Below are 21,148 nucleotides of genomic sequence, written 5' to 3' on the forward strand. Positions count from 1 at the left end.
CTATTGACAGATAAATGGATGTGTAGTGCATTTAATCCATCTCTGTGTTGTTGGTTCTCTTTGAATGTATGGCCTTAGTTTAATGCTTCCATTTAGTGGCAAAATAAGGCTAGAAAAACTACAATTCTTCCCTGCAACAGATTCTAGCATAAATCCACCATGACTGCTATCTTCTGTTATCTTCATTTGGGAAGCTATTGACAACAACTGGACATTTGTATAAAGCACATTTATTTAGAGATACACAAAGATATATATATACTTGCATTATCGTGTTTCTTTAACACACATCTTCGACATTGTGCGTTTTTTTTTTAAATTCTATGTTCTATATTATTATATATATTAGTAGTAGTAGTATCATCATTGTTGGGAAAGTGCTCTCAAGGTAAGAATTTCACTGTACTATTTAACACGAGTTCTGTGCACGTGGTGAAATAACTTTAAACCCTGAAGGAAAGTGCAGCAGTTGACTCTGACTGAGGGAGGTTTTTGTGCTGCTCTAAATCACTGTGTGAACACAGGACCACTGTGGTGACTCTGACAGTAGTAAACTCCTGTATCCTCAGCCTGGACATCACTGATGGTCAGAGTGAAGTCAATACCATTTCCTCTCCCACTTCCACTGAACCTGGTGGAAACTCCTGTGAACTTTTCTGATGTGTAATAGATCAGGAGTTTAGGAGCTTCTCCAGACGTCTGATGGTACCAGGCCAGGTAATACTGTGAGCCAGAGTACTGAGTAACTTTACCACTGGTGCTACAGTCAATAGAGACAGTTTGACTAGGCTGGACTGATTGAGCTGCAGACTGAGTCAATACATACTGGCCCCAAGACCCTGCAGAGAGATAAAAGGGAAAATCACATATAGGAAGGTAACATAGTTGGAAGATTATAACCGTAATTCCTCATTTACAACATGATGCTTGCATTCTGAAAATGTTAAAATGTCTCTCACCTTGTGCGTAACAGACCAGAGTCCAGATGAAGATGGTGATGAAATTAATGGTTGCCGTGGGTTCTGTTTAAATGAAATACAGCTCTCACATGAAGTGTTCAACTCACAGGGCTATAAACACTCCCAGAGCACTGAAGCATGTGATGCCAATGCAAAGTGTCTCTCTATAGAAATGTTCCTCCTGGGCAAATCACTGCACTGTCATTAAGAAAAGTTCTGAAATCCTCCTTCATGTGTTGTCTGAAAGTCATTACACCAACGTATTTATACTGACACATTCTTTCATTGCTGTATCAAGCTCTTTTCATGATGACTTGTTACATTATGATTAGATATTATCAACATAGTGCACAGCAGTTCCATACTGTTGAAAGTTTATTGCGGGACGGGGAACGTGAATGTGCCCAATCTCCTGGAGTTCCAGAGTATACCAGTAGGGGGCATCAGTGACAACGTAAGATTCATTGATCAGTTCCATGTTGTGTTATTAACGTTCACCTCTGTGTCTGGAGGTTTTTGCACTGCGAGTCAATCAGACTATCACTGTGGTGGACTTTTGGTGAAGGGACTAAACTGAGTGTTAGTAGTATTCAATTCTCGATCTTGACCTCTGTTATCAAAACCCCAATGAATTTTCTTAACACTATTACTAATCTCTCAAAAAGAAAGTAGAAATGTGTTTTTATTTTTGGAGAATGTGTGTTACATTTTGAAGTAAAGTGAGTTAAATTTTAATGCCTATTCAAGATGTAATATATCAAACAAGGCGCTTATACAGTGTGTATATTTTCAAACAATAGGGTTATTGTTGAAATCTGAGAGTGGTTTGACTAAATTTATCTTGACAAAGAGATAGAGCCTTGTCTCTACAGTTTCAAGGGTTGTTGTATGGCCGTTGCATGAGTTTGAATCACTGTGGTACCCTTTTTGTGGAGGCACTAGACTGGATGTTGGAAGTAAGCTTATATACGTGTAATTTCTCATTTAAATAAATGCTCAGTTTTGCTGTCTATTTGCTATATTGCTATCTTATTATTTTTTATTTTTTTGTAATATTTGCTACTTTTTCTAAGTGAGCTATCATACAAAGTCTTGCTGTTCTTGTAAATATACTTTTTGGTTTCAACTTGTGATAGAATATCTTGTAAATTACATTATGATTTTATTGTTTTTGTTATGATAATCTTGAAAACATAAAAAAAGGTTATGTGTCTTTTAAATTAACCTGCAATAGGCTATGTAACTTTTTTGGGTGACCAAATTCACATATAAATATGATTTCTAGATGTTTCATTCTCATTAAAAGCACGTCTATGAAGCGTAGACTATTCAATGTGTGCTATTTCTATGCTTCTCATTCTTACATTTTGTTTTTGCTTTACTTTAGGTTTTGCACACCTGATCAAACAGGTGAAAATACAATATTTCCTGTTATGGAAAATATATTTCACAGCGGTTTAGATGGAACAATGAATCTCTACTACACCAGGGCTCACCAACCCTGTTCCTGGAGCGCTACCCTCCTGTAGGTTTTCCTCCAGCCCTGCTACCCTCCTAGTTTTCACTCCAACCCTGTTCCTTCCACTCCAACCCTGTTCCTGGAGAGCTCCAACCCTGTTCCTCTCGGTTTTCACTCCAACCAAGTTGTATTTAAACTGATTAAGATTATCAACCAGGTAATTATTATAATCAGGTGCGCTAGATTAGGGTTGGAGTGAAAACCTACAGGACAGTGGCTCTACAGGAACAGGGTTGGAGTGAAACCCTACAGGACAGTTGCTCTACAGGAACAGGGTTGGAGTGGAAACCTACAGGACAGTAGCTCTACAGGAACAGGGTTGGAGTGAAAACCTACAGGACAGTAGCTCTACAGGAACAGGGTTGGAGTGGAAACCTACAGGACAGTAGCTCTACAGGAACAGGGTTGGAGTGAAAACCTACAGGACAGTAGCTCTACAGGAACAGGGTTGGAGTGGAAACCTACAGGACAGTAGCTCTACAGGAACAGGGTTGGAGTGAAAACCTACAGGACAGTAGCTCTACAGGAACAGGGTTGGAGTGAAAACCTACAGGACAGTAGCTCAACAGGAACAGGGTTGAAGCCATGCTCTTACACTATACTTCTTTGTTTTATCACATAAACAGAAGTTAGGTGAACTATTAGCATTTTAGCAACCAGGAAATGGTATAGTGATTTCTGCATACTGCATCTTTAAATGTAATATTATTATATTATTATATTGACATGGTTACAGTCAACTGGAATTTAATCACTCAGCATTATTTTAAACAGATTGTCATTTAAGAATTGGTCCTACATTCTGTGGAATTGTCTTTAAAATAATTAAAATGCTGAATTATGAAATGCAGTTTGATTCCCAGGATTTTATCCCATTACAAAAAGGAGAGGTATGCTGAAATATTTTCATTTTACATAGTTGTAAGGGATGCGTAACTGGTGGCAGTGAAGTCAGACCCTGGAGAGCAGAACTATGTAATAGCCAGAACAGTTAAATGTCAAAACCAACGGCATAAAGAAATAACCCGACGTGCACCAGTAACAATGTGCACAAGCACTTACAGAAACAATTCCACACAAAGACATGGGGGGAACAGAGGGTTAAATACACAAGACTTACTGAGGGAAATGAGAACCAGGTGTGTCGGAAAAAACAAGACAAAACAAATGAAAAATGAAAAGTGGAACGAAGATGGCTAGAAGACAGGTGACATTGAACACCGAACGCCGCCCGAACAAGGAGAGGAACCAACTTCTGTGGATGTCGTGACAGTAAACCCCCCCTTGATGCACGGTTCGAGGACGACCCGGAGGTCGAGGTGCAGGGCGATCCGGACGGACACGGTGGAACTACCGCAACATTGAAGGTCCAACACGTCCTCCACCGGAACCCAGCATATCTCCTCCGGACCGTACCCTCCCAGTCCTCGAGGTACTGAAGGCCCCTCGCCCGACACCTCGAATCCACAATGGAACAAACGGAGTACACAGGGAGCGGAGGAACCTCCCGCACCTCAGATTCCTGAAACGGTCCAACCACCACCGGCTTCTCATGAGGGATGTTTATTGTACTATATTTGCACAATTTATGTGAGTGTTTCGCGCATAGTGAAGTTATTAATTACACTTTGGATGGTGTGTCAGTAAACCCAGTGACTACAAAGACACAATAATTCTTCCTAACTCAGTTACCGGAGAGAAAGGAAACCGGTCAGGGATTTCACCATGAGCCCAATGGTGACTTTAATACAGTTACAGAGTTTAATGTCTGTGATAGGAGAAATCTGAGGTTGGATAAACAACATTGTAGTTACTCCACAATACTAACCTAATTAACAGAGTGAAAAGAAGGAAGCCTGTACAGAATAAAAATATTTAAAAACATGCATCCTGTTTGCAACAAGGCACCAAAATAATACTGCAACAAATGAGGCAAGGAATTTTTTTGTCCTTAATAGGAAGTGTGATGTTTGGGGAAAATCCAATACAACATGTTACTGAGAACCTTTCCAAATTTTCAAGCATAGCGGTAACTGATTCATGTAATGGGTATAGTTGTAATCGTTAAGGACTGGAGAGATGTCAGGATAAATAATACATGGAATGGAGCCAAGCACATGCAAGATCCTATAGAAAAACCTCTTTCAGTCTGCTTTCCATCAGACATTGGGAAACAAATTCACTATTCATTATGAATATTGTGTGTAGATGGGTGAGGATGCAGTCGTTTAAATGCATTTTGAATTCAGGCTGTAACACAACAAAATGTTGCATAATTCAAGGGGTATGAATACTTTCTGAAGGCACTGTACAGTGGGGCAAAAAAGTATTTAGTCAGCCACCAATTGTGCAAGTTCCCCCACTTAAAAAGATGAGAGAGGCCTGTAATTTTCATAGGTACACTTCAACTATGACAAACAAAATGAGGGAAAAAAATCCAGAAAATCACATTGTATAATTTTTTATGAATTTATTTGCAAATTATGGTGGAAAATAAGTATTTGGTAAATAACAAAAGTTTATCTCAATACTTGGTTATAGACCTTTGTTGGCAATGACAGAGGTCAAACGTTTTCTGTAAGTCTTCACAAGGTTTTCACACACTGTTGCTGGTATTTTGGCCCATTCCTCCATGCAGATCTCCACTAGAGGAGTGATGTTTTGGGGCTGTTACTGGGCAACACGGACTTTCAACTCCTTCCAAAGATTTTCTTTGGGGTTGAGATCTGGAGACTGGCTAGGCCACTCCAGGACCTTGAAATGCTTCTTACGAAGCCACTCCTTCGTTGCCCGGTCGGTGTGTTTGGGATCATTGTCATGCTGAAGGACCCAGCCACGTTTCATCTTCAATGCCCTTGCTGATGGAAGGAGGTTTTCACTCAAAATCTCACGATACATGGCCCCATTCATTCTTTCCTTTACACGGATCAGTCATCCTGGTCCCTTTGCAGAAAAACTGCCCCAAAGCATGATGTTTCCACCCCCATGCTTCACAGTAGGTATGGTGTTCTTTGGATGCAACTCAGCATTCTTTGTCCTCCAAACACGACGAGTTGACTTTTTACCAAAAAGTTATATTTTGGTTTCATCTGATCATATGACATTCTCCCAATCTTCTTCTGGATCATCCAAATGCTCTCTAGCAAACTTCAGACGGGCCTGGACATGGCTTAAGCGGCAGCGTAGCCTAGTGGTTAGAGCGTTGGACTAATAACCAGAAGGTTGCGAGTTCAAACCCCCCGACCTGACAAGGTACAAATCTGTCGTTCTGCCCCTGAACAGGCAGTTAACCCACTGTTCCCAGGCCGTCATTGAAAATAAGAATATGTTCTTAACTGACCTGCCTGGTTAAATAAAGGTTAAAAAAAATAATTAAAAAGCAGGGGGACACGTCTGGCACTGCAGGATTTGAGTCCCTGGCGGCGTAGTGTGTTACTGATGGTAGGCTTTGTTACTTTGGTCCCAGCTCTCTGCAGGTGATTCACTAGGTCCCCCTGTGTGGTTCTGGGATTTTTGCTCACCGTTCTTGTGATCATTTTGACCCCATGGGGTGAGATCTTGCGTGGAGCCCCAGATCGAGGGAGATTATCAGTGGTCTTGTATGTCTTCCATTTCCTAATAATTGCTCCCACAGTTGATTTCTTCAAACCAAGCTGCTTACCTATTGCAGATTCAGTCTTCCCAGCCTGGTGCAGGTCTACAATTTTGTTTCTGGTGTCCTTTGACAGCTCTTTGGTCTTGGCCATAGTTGAGTTTGGAGTGTGACTGTTTGAGGTTGTGGACAGGTGTCTTTTATACTGATAACAAGTTCAAACAGGTGCCATTAACACAGGTAACGAGTGGAGGACAGAGGAGCCTCTTAAATAAGAAGTAACAGATCTGTGAGAGCCAGAAATCTTGCTTGTTTGTAGGTGACCAAATACTTATTTTCCACCATAATTTGCAAATAAATTCATTAAAAATCCTACAATATGATTTCATGGATTTTTTTCTCTCTCATTTTGTCTGTCATAGTTGAAGTGTACCTATGATGAAAATTACAGGCCTCTCTCATCTTTTTAAGTGGGAGGACTTGCACAATTGGTGGCTGACTAAATACTTTTTTGCCTCACTGTATGTCAGTCTTATAGTTGTATTATCCTTATACAGTACATACTGTACGTAGGACAAATCATCAGAAACAGGGGTATTGTAAAGCAGTTTGCTACTGTAAAACTGTAACACGTTGTTGTATACCATTTATTATATGTTGGTGATCAAATGATTGTATCTTTTTAATAAGGTACAAAACAGGTTCACATGGACAGAAAAACAAGTGATGAGACCGAACAAGACAAACGGTTCCCATTCCACCCCGAACCACAGGACTTCCCCAACCCAAAGTTAGATTAGTGGTTCACAATAGCGGTCTTTTTACAGAGTCATGTTGTACGCCATTTCTGCCCCATGTACGCCATTTCTGCCCCTGTGCAAAATCAGCTTCTCTACTGATACAGTATCGCCTGTCTCTCTGCTGGAAATTCATCAGCTTGCAGTGTATCAATGACATTCAGATAACGACTGTAATATATTGTTATATACAACCCAGGTGTTTCAACAGTACATTGTACACTATAATTAAGCAATAAGGCACGAGGGTGTGTGGTATATGGCTAATATACCACGGCGAAGGGCTGTTCTTACGTACAACGCAACTCGGAGTGCCTGGATACAGCCCTTAGCCATGGTATATTGGCCATATACCACAAACCCCCGAGGTTGGGATTGAAGATAGCTGGCAGAGGGAGGCCTGACAGTCATATAATTCACACCCTAATATCAGAGGTGTCAAGAGCTTTTCATTCATATATAAGCACTGTAGAGAGGTAGCCTATAGTGTTGAATGCATGGTTTACAGTGTCAATATATGTTGAAGACTTTTGCCTTTATTCTCATTTTGAACCTAAAGGCATGTTCCTTTGGGCTGTTTGTCCGTGTACCAAATGTGTTGTTACGTCTGACATATGGCAAGTTCTACCTTCATTTGGTTCAGAATTGTTTTTTGGGGGGGCAGTGTTGGCAAGTTGGCTCACCTCTTATTGCGGCTTAGACTGAGACTGAAATGGTTGAACTCATATTGGGCATCAGAGCAGTGCAAGGTTTGCTGCATAGATCTAGTCTTTCTCCGTTGTGCTCACTGCTCAAATGCCTGTCAAGATTTTGACATACATTGGGGCAACTTCACAAGTATGACGAAATAGTCCAAAACATTATGGTTCAACCAAAGCAGAAGTACATGTGTTTTAAGAGAAACAACAAAGATGTATTCATGGAAACCAAATATATTTATTTATGCTTTGGAAACCTGACAGAAGCAATACAATTTAAGCTCTGACCAATGGTCAAGCTTGAAGGGAGATAGATCACCAAAATAACACTTCTAGGCTACCCTACGGATACCTAGAAAGTACAGCTACAGATACCTAGAAAGTACAGCCTATAGAGACCCAGAGTCAGCAACCAAACACGTAGGATTTGTTGAGGGGAAGAAAAAGCAGGGGTGATGGGACTCCTATTTCTCTGCTCTAATAACAAAGTCAAAACACGTAAAAAAGTTATTCGTTATTGAGAGTAGCCTAATTTGTTACAGTTAGGGGGTTTGACTATGTGTAGGCTGAGGGTTAGAATTAGGGGTTGGCATGCCAGTCACATGCCTTTAGTCGCACCAGCAGAGCACAGCTTCAGACATCAGACATTTGTGACCTGCATCCTGTTTTCGCCCCTCTACGACGACTTGGGCTGCTCACGGATCCTCCGCGAGGCGAAGGCGTACAAGAAGGGATCCAGGCAGCTGGAACGTAAAGCTCCGGAAGACACGCACTGCGGACGCCTCTGGCCGGAAAGCCCGCAGCACTATGGCAGCAATGTCCATCACATTGACAAAAAAGTACTGAACATAAGATAGAGGGCATTACAAGTCTTATCAAATGTTGAAAATATACCACTTACATCTGAAAATGTGCAAATTCCCCAGAACCGTATAAAAATAAAGTTACACTCTATATATACCCATTGTTGGGAGCATATGCGGGGTGTGTGATGCATATCTATGTAGCGTGTACTACTTTCTCTCTCTTTTGATTGTGCATTCATTGGGGTTTCACAGGTCTTTCACTCCTGAGTTATTCAGGCAAAATGGACGTTTTCCGTGACATACAATGAAAACATTTAGTTTAGTCACCAATACATCAGATAGCGATACTCACCATTTAGTCATAATTCAAGGGGTATGAATACTTTCTGAAGGCACTGTATGTCAGTCTTATAGTTGTATTATCCTTATACAGTACATACTGTGCGTAGGACAAATCATCAGAAACAGGGGTATTGTAAAGCAGTTGGCTACTGTAAAACTGTAACACCGTGTTGTATACCATTTATTATATGTTGGTGATCAAATGATTGTATCTTTTTAATAAGGTACAAAACAGGTCCCCATGGACAGAAAAACAAGTGATGAGACCGAACAGGACTTCACAGGACTTCCCCAACCCAAAGTTAAATTAGTGGTTCACAATAGCGGTCTTTTTTACAGAGTCATGTTGTACACCATTTCTGCCCCATGCAACACTGTTCAAAATCAGCTTCTCTGCTGATACAGTATCGCCTGTCTCTCTGCTGGAAATTCATCAGCTTGCAATGTATCAATGAAATTCAGATAATGACTGGAATATATTGTTATATACAACCCAGGTATTTCAACAGTACATTGTACACTATAATTAAGCAATAAGGCACGAGGGTGTGTGGTATATGGCTAATATACCACGGCTAAGGGCTGTTCTTACGTACAACGCAGGTTGCAAGTTCAAACCCCCGAGCCGACAAGATACAAATAGTGGAGTGTGGAGTGTGACTGTTTGAGGTTGTGGACAGGTGTCTTTTATACTGATAACAAGTTCAATCAGGTGCCATTAATACAGGTAATGAGTGGAGGACAGACGAGCCTCTTAAAGAAGAAGTTACAGGTCTGTGAGAGCCAGAAATCTTGCTTGTTTGCAGGTGACCAAATACTTATTTTCCACCATAATTTGCAAATAAATTCATAAAAAATCCCACAATGTGATTTTCTGGATATTTTTTTCTCATTTTGTCTGTCATAGTTGAAGTGTACCTATGATGAAATGTACAGGCCTCTCTCATCTTTTTAAGTGGGAGAACTTGCACAATTGGTGGCTGACTAAATACTTTTTTGCCCCACTGTATGTATATATATAATAATATATAAAATATAATAAACTAAAAAACGCACATGTCGAAGATGTGTGTTAAAGAAACACGATAATCAAGTATATATATATATCTTTGTGTATCTCCAAATAAATGTGCTTTATACAAATGTGTAGTTTTCGTCAATAGCTTCCCAAATGAAGATAACAGAAGATAGCAGTCATGGTGGATTTATGCTAGAATCTGTTGCAGGGAAGAATTGTAGTTTTTCTAGCCTTATTTTGCCACTAAATGGAAGCATTAAACTAAGGCCATACATTCAAAGAGAACCAACAACACAGAGATGAATTAAATGCACTACACATCCATTTATCTGTCAATAGTTCAAATCATTCAAACTTTTTACACAAGATAAAATAAAATCACATAAAAAACATGAATTATTAAATGTGGGGAAAATATATAAAAACTGTGTGGCTTGACCCTGGACAACAGCTACAATCTACTTTATATGTTTAGTCTTTAGCTTCAAACTATCTTCTCAGTGTCATGTGTCTATTGATGAGAATCAGGTTGAGTGAAGCCTTAATGACAAAATTGGAAGAATCTAATTGTTAACCTCAAACACAAATCTCTCTTTCACTCACTCACTCACTCACTCACTCACTCACTCACTCACTCACACTCAGACTCAAACTCACATGCACACACACACACACACAGCTTTGTCAGGAGGAAGCTGACCAGAGGCAGTTAACCCACATCAGTTTCCTTATTATCACTCTATGACAAGAGTTCAAGAGAAGATAACAAACTTGTGAGGATTTCAAGAACGAGAAACAAATAATTAAATGTCTAAAGTCTACTGTCTTCCAGACAGCTCATAGATCTCTTATTCTTTCACGGACCATTGTGAACATGAACTTCTCCAGCAACTCTAGCTTGAACTCCACTTGGATTCCGGATGACATGGTTTCGGGCAGCCTGATATCGAGCATCATCATGGGGCTGTGCTGTGTTCTAGGCCTCCCTGGTAACATAGCTGTCCTGGTGGTCATCCTGCGCCGCTCGTCCCGACGCCTCAACTTCACCCTGTGCCTCATGCTCAACCTGGCTTCCTCTGACATCCTGTGCCTGGCCACGGTTCCCGTGTGGATCTATACTCCCCGGCAAGACTGGACTCGTGCTGCATGCAAGTTAGCCACCTTCCTGCTCTGCTTCAGCATGTGTTCTAACGTGCTAACGGTTACTCTACTCGGTGTCCATCGCTACCTCCAGGTGCTCTACCCGCAGATGTGGAACAGGCTGGGGCGCAAGGGGGAGGCGGTGCTGTTCCTGGCACTTTGGGGGCTCGCCGGTGCTCTGACTGCCCCCACCGTTGCCATTCGCGATGTGGTTGATGGCCGGCCCTATTGCCAGCGACACACTGGCTCCGATGCTGAAAGAGTTGCTGTCCTTGTCTTGGAGATAGTTTTATGGTTTGTGGTCCCGTTCTCTGTGCTAGTCACGTCCTACTGCCGCCTCCACCGGCGGGTGAACCAGACGGCGCTGTTCAGCAGTGCCAAAATGACCTGCCTGGTCACCAGTGTGGTGGTCACCTTCTTCATCCTCTGGATCCCTGTGCACATTGTCAAAGTGTTAGTTATCGCCTGCATTGTGCTGCAGACATCCTCTCCAGAGGTGTCAGATGCGCTGCGGAGCCACGGAAAAGCGTTAGCGGTTGTCGCCGTGTGCTTTATGGTTATTAACTGCTGCCTGGACCCCTTCTTGTACGCCTTCGCCTCGCGGAGGATCCGTGAGCAGCCCAAGTCGTCGTCGAGGGGCGAAAACAGGATGCAGGTCACAAATATCTGATGTCTGAAGCTGTGCTCTGCTGGTGTGACTAAAGGCATATGACTGGAATGCCAACCCCTAATTATAACCCTCAGCCTACCCATAATCAAACCCCCCACCCTAACCTTAACAAGTCAGGGTACTCTCAAAAAGGAATATATTTTTTAGGTGTTTTTAGAGCAGCCAAATATGAGTCACATTGCCCCTGCTATTTTGTCCCCAATAAAACCTACATTTTGGGTTGCTGACTGTATAGGCTGTACTTTCTAGGTATCCGTAGGTTAGCCTAGATTTGTTATATTGTTGGTCTCTCGCCCTTCAAGCTTGACCTCCATTGGTCAAAGCCTAAATTGTATTGCTTCTTTCAGCTTTCCCATAAATACATACATGTATTTGGTTACTATGAATAAGTTTCTCTTACAGTACATGTACTTCTGCTTTGGTTCAGAGGAGCTCCAACTTACCAGTGTTTTGGAATATTTCTCTACTTGTGAAGTTGCCACAATGTATGTCAAAATCAGGTATTTTAGAAGAGAGCACAATGGAAAACCACACTAGATCTATGCAACAACATTTCTGCCTAAATAGATCAATAAAAGCATGCATTTCAAACCTTGCCCCACTCAGATGTTAAATATGGGTTCAACTATTTTAGTTTCAGTCTAACCCGCAACAAGAAGTGAGCCTACTTGCCAACACCGCCCCCAAAAATAATTCTGAACCAAATGAAGGTAGAACTTGCCATATGTCAGATGTATCAACACATTTGGTACATGGACAAACAACTTTATCTGCACCCAAAGGAACATGCCATTAGGTTCAAAATTAGAAATAAAGCTTGAGATTGACATACTGCAGTTTAAAACATTTTATGAAACTATAAACAGTTTTTTGGGGGTTATGATCAGGTGGTAAAAATCATGAGCTGACGTACACCCAGCATTTATTGTAGAGGTGCTGACTAACTGTATAAAAAGAAAGAGAGAAAGTAGAACACTCTACATAGATATGTGTCACACATCCTGCATATGCTCCCAACAATTTAATGGGTAAATAGAGTGTAACTTTCTCTTTATACGGTTCTGGGGAACTTGGAGATTTTCAGATGTAGGTAGTATATTTTCAAAACTCTAAGTACAAAACTTGACATTCTTAATACTTGTAATGCCCTCTATCTTATGTTCAGAACTTTGATTGTGAATTCTTTGGGGTTTCACAGGTCTTACACTGTTGAGTCATTCAAGCAACATCAAATCTAACTTGCTTTTCGTTTTGAAGTGCTGAATAAAAAGAATAGTAAATGGTAAATATAATATTCAAATTAGAGTAGAGGTTAATATCATTTTCCACACAGTATTTGACCATAACTTGACATGCACAATGTTTTAAATCATTTGAATCCAACGGCAGGTTGTGAGCATGTTCAGAAATACAGTGCCTTCAGAAAGTATTCACACCCCTTGACTTTTCCCTAAAAAATTCCAGTCTGAATTTAAAATAGATTCAATTAAGATTTTGTGTCACTGGCCTACACACAATCTCCCGTAATGTCGAAGTTGTCACGACTTCCACCGAAGTCTGCTCCTCTCCTTGTTTGGGCGGCGTTTGGCGAATGACGTCACCGGCTTTCCAGCCATCGCCGCTCCATTTTTCATAATTTCATTTGTCTTGTCTGGGTTTCATACCCACCTGGTTTTCATTTCCCCAATCATCTAATTGTATTTAACCCTCTGTTTCCCATCGTGTTTTGTGTGTAATTGTTTTCATGTCATACGATGTCCTTTAGCGCTTTACTTTATTGTTCCGTGTTTTTGAGCGCGTTTGTTTTGTTGTGCTCCCGGTTTGGAACTTTAATAAAGTGCGCTTTATTTATCATACTCTGCTCTCCTGCACCTGACTTCACCTTTATACACACCATGACAAAAGACAAATAATGTTCTAAGAAACGTTTACAAATGAATAAAAAGTGAAAGCTGGGGAGTTTTTCCTAGCCACCGTGCTTCTACACCTGCATTACTTGCTGTTTGGGGTTTTAGGCTGGGTTTCTGTACAGCACTTTGGGATATTGGCTGATGTAAGAAGGGCTATATAAATACATGTGATTTGATTTGAAAGCTGAATTGTCTTGAGTTAATAAGTATTCCTCCCTTTTGTTACGGCAATCCTAAATAAATTCAGGATAAAACATGTAGTTATTGAAGTGATTTATTACACTTTGGATGTTGTATCAGTACACCCAGTCGCTACAAAGACACAAGTGTCCTTCCTAACTCAGATGCCAGAGAGGAAGGAATTTCACCCTGAGGCCAATGGTGACTTTAAAACAGTTACAGAGTTTAATTGCTGTGACAGGATAAATCAGAGTATGGATTAACAACATTGTAGTAACTCCACAATACTAATCTAATTGACAGAGTGAAAAGAAGGAAGTCTGTACAGAATACAAATATTTCAAAACATTCATCCTGTTTGCAACAAGGCACAAAAATAATACCGCAAGAAATTAGGGAATACATTTTTTGTCCTGAAAGCAAAGTGTTTGGGGAAAATCCAATACACCTCATTATTGAGTACCACCCTCCATATTTTCAAACATAGTGGTAACTGCTTTAGGTTATGGGTATGCTTGTTATCATTAAGGACTGGGGAGTTTTTCAGGATAAAAAATAAATGGAATGGAGGCAAGAACAGGCAAAATCCTATAGGAATACCTGGTTCAGTCTAATTTCCACCAGACATTGGGATACCAATTCACCTTTCAGCAGGATTACAACCTAAAATGAGGAAAACCTACAATGGAGTGGCTTACCAGGATGTTCAGTATTCACAGGATGACCAGTGAATGTTCCAGAGTGGCCGAGTTACAGTTTTGACTTAAATAATCGATGACAAAACCTATTTTTTTTGTATATCAATGATGAACAACCAATTTGACAGAGCTTGAAAATATTTCAAAAGAGAAAGGGAAAATGTTGCACAATCCAATTGTAGAAAGGTCTTAGAAACTTACCCAGAAAGACTCACAGCTGTAATCACTGCAAAGGTGGTTCAACAAAGTATTGACTCAGGGGTGGGAATACTTATGTAAATGAGCTATTTCTATAGTTTATTTTCAATACATTTGCAAAACACATTTTCACTTGGTCATTATGGGGTATTGTATGTAGATGGGTGAGGAGACAGTCTGTTTAATGCATTTTTATTTCAGGCTGAAACACAACAAAATGTGGCATAATTCAAGGGGTATGAATACTTTCTGAAGGCACTGTATGTCAGTCTTATGGTTTTATTATGCTTATACAGTACATACTGTACGTAGGACAAATCATCAGAAACAGGGGTATTGTAAAGCAGTTGGCTACTGTAAAACTGTAGCACGTTGTTGTATACCATTTATTATATGTTGGTGATCAAATGATTGTATCTTTTTAATAAGGTACAAAACAGGTTCACATGGACAGAAAAACAAGTGATGAGACCGAACAAGACAAACAGTTCCCATTCTACCCCCGAACCACAGGACTTCCCCAACCCAAAGTTAGATTAGTGGTTCACAATAGCGGTCTTTTTACAGAGTCATGTTGTACGCCATTTCTGCCCCATGCAACATTGTGCAAAATCAGCTTCTCTACTGACACAGTATCGCCTGTCTCTCTGCTTGAAATTCATCAGCTTGCAGTGTATCAATGAAATTCAGATAATGACTGGAATATATTGTTATATACAACCCAGGTATTTCAACAGTACATTGTACACTATAATTAAGCAATAAGGCATGAGGGTGTGTGGTATATGGCTAATATACCACGGCTAAGGGCTGTTCTTACGTACAACGCAACTCGGAGTGCCTGGATACAGCCCTTAGCCATGGTATATTGGCCATATTCCACAAACCCCCGAGGTTGCTATTATAAACTGGTTACCAACGTAATTAGTTCAATTAAAATGGTTGATGTAGAATGATAATGTAGCCACGGCTATAGTTTGGTTTTACCTTCCAACATAAATTGATTTCAAATTGTTACATTTATGAGGTAAAAATACAGAAATGTACAGTGTTTAGCAGTTATATGTTTTATTTATTTTTTATTTTTTTTATTTCACCTTTATTTAACCAGGTAGGCTAGTTGAGAACAAGTTCTCATTTGCAACTGCGACCTGGCCAAGATAAAGCATAGCAGTGTGAGCAGACAACACAGAGTTACACATGGAGTAAACAATTAACAAGTCAATAACACAGTAGAAAACAAAGGGGGAGTCTATATACAATGTGTGCAAAAGGCTTGAGGAGGTAGGCGAATAATTACAATTTTGCAGATTAACACTGGAGTGATAAATGATCAGATGGTCATGTACAGGTAGAGATATTGGTGTGCAAAAGAGCAGAAAAGTAAATAAATAAAAACAGTATGGGGATGAGGTAGGTGAAAATGGGTGGGCTATTTACCAATAGACTATGTACAGCTGCAGCAGGCACTACATTATTTTGGTTCGGTAGTTATCATTTTTGAGCAGTTTGATTAATTAAGTGATAGTTTATTGCATTGTTAGCAAAAGACAAAGAATTCATACAAGAAGTAAGTGAATATTTCATTTTGAACAGTAGATACTTCGATTAGATATTCAGCCAAATTGAGAGTGATTTGTGACTTTGTTTGTTGACCTCAATCAGTTGGAAATGTGCTTAGAGTTTTGAAACATGAGCCATTTTGATGATCTGTTTCAGGTTTTTATGCTTAGAGTTGAGAAACTGTACCAAATACTTGATTTAAAAACACCAGAAAGTAAAACACCCACTTTATCACCCAAACTGCCATAACACACTGTGGTCAGTGGAGGGCGACAGAGTTTCAGTGGGAGTGTATCTGGTTCTCATTACACTCTGACCATCAGTGGAGTCCAGGCTGAAGATGCTGGAGATTACTACTGTCAGCAGAGGTACAACGGGTTTTACTGTGTCAGAGCGTCGTACAAAATCCTCCCTCAGCTATAGAGGAACTGCTCTGACTCAACAGCTGCAGAGCTACGGAGTCTCCTGTATTCTAAAGTATCCTAAACACCATTTCATCAAAATAAGACAATACAATATAATAATGGAATTGGTTAGACTTGTCTATGGACAATGTTACTGTACATATCTCTCAATGTATTCTGCAACAATGGACATTTGTGTAAAGACACAGGGACCACTAAGGAAACAGAGCAGTAAGAAATGCTTGATTTTGCAGGAAATGTTGAACAACATTCAGAAAAGGTGTAGATTTTTTTGGAATGTTTTGATTGAACTTCATATTATGAAAAGCACCCATTTCAGTACACAATAACATGAATGTTGACCCTGTCCAAACCCAACTTCCCAACTCTTCATCACCTACTCAACTTCTAAACCCCTCCAACCCCAAAAGAGTGAATAGTCAAATTGATTCCATTCAAGAAGTACTATGTACTTCATTATGCAAAGTACTACTACTAAGTACTACATTATGCAAAGTCCAGTGTAATTATCTGCTTCCCCAGTCCATGTTCAGTTCTCTAGTCAAACACCCAGCTGCCCCAGTCCCAGAAGATTGAGGCTGAGAGATTGTGAGCTTTGGTCCGGTTGAAACTCAGATTTTTATGTGCAGGGAACCGCCATGCTCCCAGAATAGAGCAGCACCATAGTTTCAGTCATTTTAGAGCACATGGCTTCAGTATTAGTAACATCATGAAGTCCAGTAATTTTATAGATAATGGATTCAGTATTACTAACATCATGAAGACCAGTGATTTTATAGAAAATGGATTCCGTATTAGTAATATCATGAAGACCAGTGATTGTATAGATGTTGTAACTTTAATGTGTTAGAGTTAATGTTTAAGTTTATTCTTTGAGCTGTATCTAAAGATATTTATATATACTAATATACACTATTATATATACTAAGATACACATAGAAACCATATGTTTGAGTTCGATACAATTCCATTCATTCTGTTCCAGTCGTCACAATGAGCCAGTCCTCCCCAATTGAGGTGCCACCAACCCCCTGTGCTGTAGATATCCTTTTGACTGGTACCAACTTTGCCCAATTAGCCAAGTATTCATTGAGCGAAGCTATTTAAATGAAATGCATTAGTAAAATTATTTTCCATGGCAGAGCTCTCCATTCCTCATGACAACTAAACAAATCGTAAAGATCTCAATGTCTAATGGTAAAACTCATTAATGATATCCAGGCAAACAATTTTAATGATTGAATGTCTTTATTATCTCAACATGTCAGAACCAACAGCATGACAGCAATAAAGGGCATCACACACATGATTAAGAAAGACAAGCAGATCTATGACATCAGAATCAGAGAGATATGGATTCCCAGACAGGGTCCAGCCTAACATAAGTGTTCTAGTCACAGGAGGCTGCTGAGGGGAGGACGGCTCATAATAATGTCTGGAATGGAGTGAATGGAATGGTATGGATCACATGGAAACCGTGTGTTTGATGAGTTCGAAACCATTCCATGTGTTCCATTCCAGCCATAACTTTGAGACCGTCCTCCCTATTTAAGGTGCAACCAACCTCCTGTGGTGCTATTCAGTAAGACGGAGAGGCACTGAGTGTAGAACAGAGTAAAAACAGTGGAGTCAGAGGAGGAGCTCATTAATCAGAACACTGGTCTCTCCTCAGTGTCTCCGAGAGAGGAGTCTGGGAGCCCTGGGATGCCTCACACGTCACAGAGTCCACCTTCCTTCCTGTATTTCAAAAATCATTCTTATTATTTTAAAGAAAATTCCACAGAACGTATGACCAATTCTTAAATGACAATCTGTTTAAAAGAATGATTAAATGAGTGATTAAATTCCAGTTGACTGTAACCATGTCAAAATAATATTACATTTAAAGATGCATTATGCAGAAATCCCTCCACCATTTCCTGGTTGCTAAAATTCTAATAGTTCACCTAACTTCAGATTATGTGACAAAACAAGCAAGTATATTGTAAGAGCATGGCTCTCCAACCCTGTTCCTGTAGAGCTACTGTCCTGTAGGTTTTCACTCCAACCCTAATCTAGCGCACCTGATTCCAATAATTACCTGGTTGATAAACTGAATCAGATTAAATACAACTTGGTTGGAGTGAAAACCTACAGGAGGGTAGCTCTCCAGGAACAGGGTTGGAGTGAAAACCTACAGGAGGGTAGCGCTCCAGGAACAGGGTTGGTGAGCCCTGGTGTAGTAGAGATTCATTGTTCCATCTAAACCGCTGTGAAATATATTTTCCATAACAGGAAATATTGTATTTTCACCTGTTTGATCAGGTGTGCAAAACCTAAAGTAAAGCAAAAACAAAATGTAAGAATGAGAAGCATAGAAATAGCACACATCTAACAATCTACACGTCATAGAAGTGCTTTCAATAAGAGTGAAACATCTAGAACTCATATTCTATGTGGTCATCCAGAAAATGTTACATAGCCTAATTGCAGCGTAATTTAAAAGACACATGACCTTTTTTAGGTTTTAAAGAATATCATAAGAAAAATAATAAAGTTATAATGTAATTTACAAGACATTCTATCACAAGTTGAAATCAAAAAGTACATTCACACGAACAGCAGGGATTTTGAAGAAGTCCACCAGAGTGAAAGTGTCTGACTCGCAGTACATAAACCTCCAGACACAGAGGGGAATGTTAATAACACAACATGGAACTGATCAATGAATTTTACTTTGTCACTGATGCCCCCTACTGGTATACTCTGGAACTCCAGGAGATTGACACATTCACGTTCCCCGTCCCGCAATAAACTTTCAACAGCATAAAATCTGCTGTGTATTATGTTGATAATATTTAATCATATTGTAACAAGTAATCATGAAAAGAGCTTGATACAGCAATGAAAGAATGTGTCAGTATAAATACGTTGGTGTAATGACTTTCAGACAACACATGGAGCAGGATTTCAGAACTTTTCTTAATGACAGTGCAGTGATTTGCCCAGGAGGAACATTTCTATAGAGAGACACTTTGCATTGGCATCACATGCTTCAGTGCTCTGGGAGTGTTTATAGCCCTGTGAGTTGAACACTTCATGTGAGAGCTGTATTTCATTTAAACAGAACCCACGGCAACCATTAATTTCATCACCATCTTCATCTGGACTCTGGTCTGTTACGCACAAGGTGAGAGACATTTTAACATTTTCAGAATGCAAGCATCATGTTGTAAATGAGGAATTACTGTTATAATCTTCCAACTATGTTACCTTCCTATATGTGATCTTTTCCTTCTTTCTCTCTGCAGGGTCTTGGGGCCAGTATGTATTAACTCAGTCTGCAGCTCAATCAGTCCAGCCTAGTCAAACTGTCTCTATTGACTGTAGCACCAGTGGTAAAGTTACTCAGTACTCTGGCTCACAGTATTACCTGGCCTGGTACCATCAGACGTCTGGAGAAGCTCCTAAACTCCTGATCTATTACACATCAGAAAAGTTCACAGGAGTTTCCACCAGGTTCAGTGGAAGTGGGAGAGGAAATGGTATTGACTTCACTCTGACCATCAGTGATGTCCAGGCTGAGGATACAGGAGTTTACTACTGTCAGAGTCACCACAGTGGTCCTGTGTTCACACAGTGATTTAGAGCAGCACAAAAACCTCCCTCAGTCAGAGTCAACTGCTGCACTTTCCTTCAGGGTTTAAAGTTATTTCACCACGTGCACAGGATACAACTCGTGTTAAATAGTACAGTGAAATTCTTACCTTGAGAGCACTTTCCCAACAATGATGATACTACTACTACTAATATATATAATAATATAGAACATAGAATAATAAATAAAAAAACGCACAATGTCGAAGATGTGTGTTTAAAGAAACACGATAATCAAGTATATATATATCTTTGCGTATCTCCAAATAAATCTGCTTTATACAAATGTCCAGTTGTTGTCAATAGCTTCCCAAATGAAGATAACAGAAGATAGATTTATGCTAGAATCTGTTGCAGGGAAGAATTGTAGTTTTTCTAGCCTTATTTTGCCACTAAATGGAAGCATTAAACTAAGGCCATACATTCAAAGAGAACCAACAACACAGAGATGAATTAAATGCACTACACATCCATTTATCTGTCAAAATATCAAATCATTAAAACTTTTTACACAAGATAAAATCACATAAAAAAATATGGATTATTAAATGTGGGAAAAATATATAACTGTGTGGCTTGACCCTGGACAACAGCTACAATCTACTTTATATGTTTTGTCGATAGCTTCAAACTATCTTCTCAGTATCATGTCTATTGATGAGAATCAGGTTGAGTGTAGCCTTATTGACACAATTGGAAGTATCTAATTGTTAACCACAAACACAAATCCTCTCTCTCTCTCTCTCTCTCTCACTCACTCACACTCACACTCAGACTCAAACTCAGACTCAGACTCACAAACACACAGAGCTTTGTCAGGAGGAAGCTGACCAGAGGCAGTTAACCCACATCAGTTTCCTTATTATCACTGTATGACAAGAGTTCAAGAGAAGATAACAAACTTGTGAGGATTTGAAGAACGAGAAACTAAAGAATTAGATGTCTAAAGTCTACTGTCTTCCAGATAGCTCATATTCTTTCACGGACCACGGTGAAC

General features: G+C 39.8%; 1 protein-coding gene and 1 gene segment (V, D, J or C); both read left to right on the forward strand.

Moving 5' to 3' along the window:
- The first annotated feature begins 10,656 nt into the window (after positions 1 to 10,656).
- LOC112229335 (apelin receptor) lies at positions 10,657 to 11,541 on the forward strand. Its single transcript, XM_024395159.2, has one exon. The coding sequence runs from the start codon at positions 10,657 to 10,659 to the stop codon at positions 11,539 to 11,541; it is 885 nt and encodes a 294-aa protein (XP_024250927.2).
- Positions 11,542 to 17,508: 5,967 nt separating this feature from the next.
- LOC121841451 lies at positions 17,509 to 20,137 on the forward strand. The segment is given in 3 exon segments: positions 17,509 to 17,572; positions 19,622 to 19,684; positions 19,806 to 20,137. Coding segments are annotated over 3 exon segments (459 nt in total).
- The last annotated feature ends 1,011 nt before the right edge of the window (positions 20,138 to 21,148 follow it).

This window comes from Oncorhynchus tshawytscha, linkage group LG31 (genome assembly GCF_018296145.1).
Source record: "Oncorhynchus tshawytscha isolate Ot180627B linkage group LG31, Otsh_v2.0, whole genome shotgun sequence".
NCBI classification, from domain to species: Eukaryota; Metazoa; Chordata; class Actinopteri; order Salmoniformes; family Salmonidae; genus Oncorhynchus; species Oncorhynchus tshawytscha.

What these genes read in the sequence shown, in the direction of transcription:
- LOC112229335 (XM_024395159.2), top strand. Translation starts at nt 10,657, where the DNA reads ATGGTTTCGGGCAGCCTGATATCGAGCATCATCATGGGGCTGTGCTGT.